Source organism: Gadus macrocephalus, chromosome 18 (genome assembly GCF_031168955.1).
Source record: "Gadus macrocephalus chromosome 18, ASM3116895v1".
NCBI lineage: Eukaryota > Metazoa > Chordata > Actinopteri > Gadiformes > Gadidae > Gadus > Gadus macrocephalus.
Genome location: NC_082399.1, coordinates 1579559 through 1586869, shown reverse-complemented (window position 1 = coordinate 1586869; position 7311 = coordinate 1579559). Strand labels below are relative to the sequence as shown.

Genomic DNA, 7311 nt, shown 5'->3' with positions numbered 1-7311 from the left:
CAACAAGTCAGTCTCCCCACGGGAGTTCCAACAACAACTTGGCCGAACCAGTGACCAAAGAGACGAAGACGTCCGCTCTGAGTTTTATAACGGAAGGCGCAACGAATTCTGGCTAATGCCACTTTTCCATTTGCTCTTTTCAGGCTCATGTCCGCTGACCCCCGCTCACGGCTGCTTAGCGTGTTAGCCCCGTCTCCCACCAACAGCTGGTAACCGTGTGAGCCCGTCCCGTGCTAACAGCTAGACGCGTGTTAGCCTGGTTCCCAGAGAGGCACGCTACAGCCAATAAACACAACGCAAATCTGTGCTTTTACGACGTGGGGCTTCAGGGTTGCCGTGGGGCCCCCCCACAGACATCAAGGCGTTACAATGCTAAATAGCTCAGCGTTAATGCAGGTCGGGGACACGGTATGACCTTGTTTAGTCCACTCTGTGACTCTCTGCCTTTCGCAGCTCAGGAACCTGTGGGCTGAGGGAAGCGAGCGGGTCAAGGACTCCTCCTCTGGTCAGAGTCGGTCTAATCGTTTTCTCCAGCACTGCATGCGTGTTGTGATCGTTACTGGGTGTTTGTGCGGGGGTACCTGGCGCGGTGTTGGCCGTGAACCAACAGGGCGGGGTGGTGAGAGGATTGATGGGCTCTGGGTGGTTCAGGTGTTTCGCTGACATTCTCCCTGTCGTGCCGAACGAGTACGGCACCAGGACCCCCCGCCTCATGGACACCGGCCGCACAGCAGTGTGTCACCGCACCCATGGGTGCACGTGGACATCTCAACATGCAGTCACATGAATGTTTGCATATGCACAGGCGACCACACACATGCACGCACACACACACTCACACACACACACACACACACACTTACACGTACGCATGCTCACGGATACAAGAACTTACCCACAACTGCAAACAGGCACGTACACACACACACGAATGCATACAAGCACGTACAAACACATTCACATGCATGCTAACGTGTACATACCCATACACACACACACACACGTGGAGTCACGCCAACTGGTGGTCCGTCCATCATTGTGTACGTCCCCTCTTTCATCCTGACCCTCATCAGACTTTTTATGGACAGACCCTGCAGAGACAGGTCCAGTTACAGCGCCAGCCCTCCGGTCGCCCTCCTGTCCTATGCCTACCTTTGTCTCAGTGTCGCTCCTCCCTGCGGGCATATAAGACCAGTGCCAGGAGTAACCACAAGTGACCAGGCATAACCGGCAGTGACCAGGAGTAACCAGGAGCCACCAGGACTTACCAGGAGAAACAACGTCTTGAACCAGGAGGGAATCGAACCTGTGACCAGTCTGGATAATGCCCGCCAACACCAGGATCCTTGGTTCCGACAAGAAACACAGTGAGAAATACTAATAACGACGATGATTACATATAAAGTAAACATATTTACAACATATTAATTAGGTATTGATCATTAACATTAAATACATACTGGGTCTAATATTCGGACACTTCAATGTATGGTTGACGTGTTGAAACCAACAATGGTTTCATGTTCAACGTTAGGGTTAGAAGAACTGTAAAACAGTTTATTGACTTCATCCGGACCGTTTTTAACGGCTTAATCATCACATTCACAACATTACAACAACAAACATTTACATTCAGGGCATTTGGTCGCTTTTATCCAAAGGTACTGACAGTAAGTAGCCTACATTTGTCAGAAGAAAGGGAAACAACGATACAACGTACGAGAACACCAATAAACCATCTGCATGCACATATATGTTTGTTTTGGTCTTTCAGTGTCGTGATTCGCGTTTATTCATCTGTTCTTTGGTTCTTTACCAGTAGCCGTGACCACGGGGGTCTGGGGTGAATCAAGGATGCTGGCGCAGTAACACTGCTGCCAGTCTGGCAAATGTAATTAGTAGACTGAACGAGAGTGATACCCGCCAGGGCGCTGTCCCGGAGCTCTTTAACAGCCTCCGATAAGTCACCCGCCAAGTCTCAAAGGGACGCTTGTTTTCACCACCTGCTATATTCAAACACCAGCTTAACATTCCCCGTGCTGCCCATCTGGCCCTCGCATGTAAATAATATCTCTGAGCCCAGTATTATATACCTTTTAAACCCAATTACAACTATTCAGATAACACCTTTAAACCCATCCGTAATGTAAGTATGTCACACTTTGAAACCCTAACATGATTATTAATATGTTATATCTGAACAACGTGAACTTGAACATAAGAACTCTAATTCCTCGATACCCTTACCCTAAGTATTGTAATGTCTCCCTTAATCCAACCATAACTCTCATATAATACCTTTAGACTCAAGCATAATTCTAATATATTACCTCATAACTATTATTATAATCCCTCTAAACAAAACCGTAACTTTTATAATGGTTCTAAAACATTACTATTAATATTTCACTTAAACATAACCATAACTATAAATATGATAGCTCTAAACCCCACCATGATAATTTATTTAATAGCTCTAAACATAACAATGACTAATAATTTTATATCGGTAAATATAACCATAACTATTAATATAACGTCTCTTAACATAAACATAACTATTAACATAATAGCTCTAAATATAACCATAACTATCATATAATAGCTCTAAACATAACCATAACTATTAATATAATGGCTCCCAACATAAACGTATCTATTAACATGATAGCTCCAAATACAACAAAAACTATCAATAAAATGACTATAAACTTCGCCATAACTATCATATAATAACTCTTAACATCACCACAATATTAACATAACAGCTCTAAAAAGCAGACATAACCGGGCTACTTCTACATTCCACTTTAACTACTAATAGAATCTGCGATCCGGCAGTCCCCTGACCTTTGACCTGGGTTCCTGGAGGTTTACTGTAGTGTGGGATTCATCACATGTTTCCACAACACAAGACATAAATCAGTTCCACAGTCCATCCATCTTATCATCATTTCCATAGTCCATTCAACTAACCATTCTTTATTTTTTATCAATACTTTACTATATAAAATCCAAGAAATGAGAGTAAATGCCTATCATGCGTTACAAGAATGCAAATAGAATTTGCTTGTTTTCTCAAATGTTTTCTCGCAAATTATTCATTTCATAATGGACCATGAACCCATAAAACAGCACAAGACATTTTAGATTTGACACATGCCCACCAATCTATGCAGCCTTGCACTTTTTTTTGTCACTGCACACGCAGTCAAGTTATGACAGCCGTGGGCTGTCCCAATGGGAGGACGAGTGCTGGTGGCAGTAGATCCTGGATGTAACAGATAGTGTGTTTTAGTAACGGGAGCCACTTGATGCCTGTCACTTGCTGTGGTTTTAGCTGGCTGATGACTGGCTGTGTAATGCAGAGAATTCAGCTTCTCAACCTGAGCGCAGAGGAACAAACCACAGAATACCCCCAGAGGAAACCAAAGTGCTGCTACAGTGTACTCAATAACACAAACCAGTACAGTATTTACTACACACTTAATAAAAACATCACACAATATGTAAAAACAGACAGTTGTGGCCATATGGGTTTAAGTGTGATGACGTCAAGGAACCGTCAACACACTTCCTGTCAGGGAAAACTGTTGATGCACAAGACGACCCGTCAGTAATTGAATCCACGTCTCTGCAGAGTCAGGTGCAATGGTGAGGAGATAACTATCGATGCAGCCTTCTCAGGCACGAGTCCGGGTTAATGGACCTCCTGGTCTGGTAGGTGGACCTCCGGCTGAATGACTTAGTCCTGGGAGGAGGAGAACCTGGGCAGTAACTCTTCAGTTACTTCATGTTTACGTTGCTTTGAGTGGACGCCGCAGAGTGAATGCAGGAGACACGGCCAGCGATATAAAGATAGCACCTCCCCTTGCATCTCCTGTAGCATGAACGCCCGAAAGTGCCGTCTACGAGGGAATCTATCTGTAGCCTGTTCTCCAGATAGAGCCCACCCTTCTTCTCCTACACATCCGTCTACATGTCCTCTAACACCTGCTGTTCTCTCTCCTCAGCCAAGAGGTCTAAAGATGGGAGCCCCCCTGCAGGTACCGCGCCATGGGAGCTCAGCCCCTCTTTAGTCTGAATGCTGTGTGGAATCCGTCTTGAATGTCAGGCTTTCGGTTGGATATACCTTACGTGACCCTCTTCTACTGCCAACTTTTAGTTTGGTTATTATCCTCTACAAGTTGAGTCTTTAAATTAGTTTGTTTGACTCTATCTATTAGTGAGTTAGTCATCTATTTATTGTTCTATCAGTTATCTATAAGTTGGTCTGCTGAGTTCGGTTCCTTTACTGTGTTCTCCTGTCGGTTCTCTAGAGAAGATCCCAGATTATGAAGCCAACATCCCAGAACCCAAGTGCCGAGCCGACCTCCTCAAATGTAAAAAACGTGCATCAATACATCAGCGTACATAATCTGTTCATACCATCTTCACCTTGACAATTTAGCTTAAACAGTTAGCCAACTGACAAAATGTCCTGTCTCTTCGCCTTGCATCATGATGCACAGTAACATCAGGCCGTACGTTTCTCCAACAGTCACCCATCCCTGTCTCATCTCGTTGGGTTACGATTGGATAGTACCTTCACATCAAACTATTAAAGACCATCCCGTTAACAAGCCACATAGATACGAGCAGAATAATAAAATATACAAATAAGGATATTTCGCCAATTCTGGAGAACTACGGGAGAAAGTTTTCTCTGGTTGACATACAGGGCGTGTACAGTGAAAATCAGGAGGGGCAGCAAGAATTGGGTGCTGTTTTGGCAAATTGTGCCCTTCACACACATAACAAAACTGCTAACTGTATCTTAAGCTATCTTTAGGTGTGGGATCTCTCCTCTTCTACAACATTTGTGCAAGGTGTAATGTCTTTAAGAGTGACATCATCTTTCCAGATTCGTTGAAGCTGACCATGGACGATAAGACAGCCAATAAGACTCTTTGGGTCACAGAGGCCGGAGCCAAGGTGGCGCGCATGACGGACACCTCCACCTGTCCCGTCCTGGATCGGCCCGAACGCTACGAGCACGCGCCCCAGGTACGACAAGTACACGACGAATACATACTCTCTCAAAATATACATACCAAGATACACCACAGGTGGGTCTTCCTGGGGCGATGCTCTATTCCGTATGGGCGTGGTCAACGGGAGAGGGGTGTGGTCTAATCAAGAGGGGACGTGATTTGAACGTACTCCTTTTTAGGGTTCGAGTCCCAGGTTCATTCAATGGGTTCAGAATACATCTCTGGTTCTATGTCTACCAGTCTACCAGTTTTTTAGGAGGCCTGTCCTCCTTAAGCTGGTTCAACATCTAGACCAAGGTTCTACGCTCATTATGCTTCTTCTCCATCAGCACTGGTAGACTCAGAACCAAAGATGTATTCTGAACCCCCCCCCCCCCCCCCCCTCCCCCAAACATCGTCACTTCCTCCTCCATCGTTGTGTTGCAGATTCTCTGCAAGGAGGGCATCACCGGTTTCCGTGGCTACTGGGAGGTGGAGTACTCGGGCTGGGTGGTGTTGGGCTTGGCCTACGAAGGCGCAGCGAGGAGGAACGGCCAGGGTCCCTGCGGCCTGGGGGAGAACGAGGAGTCCTGGGGCCTGGGCTGGGCCGGCACCAGCTACCACTACTGGCACGACGGGCAGGACCAGGAGATCGCCCACCCCCAGAGCCCCCTGCTGGGGCTGTACCTGGACCAGCCGGCGGGGCTCCTCAACTTCTACGCTGTGGAGGAGGTGGGGGAGGAGCAGAAGGAGGTGCACCTGCTGAAGCAGGTCAAGGCCACCTTCAAGCAGAAGATGATGCCTGGTTTCTGGGTGGGGACCCAGTCTTACTGCATCCTCCGCAGCTAGGAAGGGAACCGGCCAGTCAACGAGAGAACCACTAGTCAGTCCCCTAGAACCAGTCCACTAAAAAAAGAGGCAGACCACTAGAGCCAGTGCAGGAGAGAACCAGTCAGACCAATAAATCCAACCAGTCAGTCCACTAGAACGACTATAAATGAGACAGCACTCCTGTTTAGAAGTGGTTATGTTTTCATAATGTGCATTGTATATGAATGTCTGTTTTGGTAATGTACATGGTAATAAGTTGTGATTCTATACATGATTATATAGACTTAAACCTGTAAAGTCTACTATTTACAACTATATATCTAGTATTTTAAATAAGTATTTAATGATGATTAATGATTAACATTCTGCTTATTATAATTTAAAACATGTATTTACTGTATTTTATGTACTACTGTATTGTCTCTCATTGGACGTACGTATACGTATTACTATAGTTTTAATGAACTAAGGTGTGTATGTATTTGTATCTTTTATTAATAATTATGTGTTCAAGGCCAGTGTTGAATAAAAGGTCAAATAAAGTCAGTGTTGGTCTCTAGTTGATAAACTGGCATGCACTCCCTCAAGCCACAACTGTTACTGTCTGCTTATACAGCTGAGACGTCTCTCAACCTCAATTTTCCGTTTTCGAAATCGTGATCCAACGGGTCTGATGAAGCAGCCTCACATTTCCACACGGCTGAAGACGTGCTGCTGGTTTTCCACGATGTCATACGATCTCTCCAGTCGCAGACATCCCCCAGCACCAACCCCCCCTCTCGTAGAAGAGCCCGCCGTAAAGCCGACGCCGTATATGTTCCCAGGGGACGCTCTCCGGAGGATTCATACCTATCACCATGCCGACAAGACCAAACACTGGCATAGTAAGCACCGAGTCAAGTGATGAACGTCATATTACAACGTCTCCTAGTCAACTCTATGTCTCTATGTTGTGGATCGACCAGTAACTGACGTTTTCCAGGTCATTGTTATTTATTTTGTGGAATCTGTAATGTTGGACTGTGATCAAAGTGGTTCTTTGGGGTCCAGCATGTATTATTTTATCTCTTCTTTATGAATTCTCCATCAATGCACATCCTTGAGAGTGTAACATCTGAGAGTTCATTTTCTAATCCAGGTGATAATATAAATGTAAAACTCTGTTGTACACACCTCCAGCCATCCACCAGTACTTTACGTCTGCCATTGGCAAAAAGCCACGGCTGATCACATACTGTGCATACAAACATGGCAACGAAGAGTTCCCCGGCTTGTGCTCCAGAACGTTTACTCTTGCCACAGTTCAGGACAGCTGGAGAAGGACAGATGAGCCCTGTGTTTAACCTTGACCCTGGGACCGGGAGGCGGACTGTTCTGGCCGGAGAAGAACCAGGACTCCTGGGGTCTGTGCTGGGGTATCAGTTCCTACCAGGTCTGGTACGATGGGGCGTATAAGGACCTCAGGGAC

The 7311-nt window shown here is 45.8% G+C and overlaps 1 protein-coding gene across 1 annotated transcript; it reads left to right on the top strand.

Annotated features, from left to right (window-relative positions):
- The first annotated feature begins 1130 nt into the window (after positions 1–1130).
- Positions 1131–6385, top strand: LOC132446955 (stonustoxin subunit beta-like). Its single transcript, XM_060037567.1, has 5 exons — positions 1131–1367; positions 4014–4046; positions 4320–4382; positions 4904–5046; positions 5460–6385. The coding sequence occupies exons 1-5, from the start codon at positions 1325–1327 to the stop codon at positions 5859–5861; spliced, it is 684 nt and encodes a 227-aa protein (XP_059893550.1). The 5' UTR covers positions 1131–1324; the 3' UTR covers positions 5862–6385.
- Positions 6386–7311: the final 926 nt, after the last annotated feature.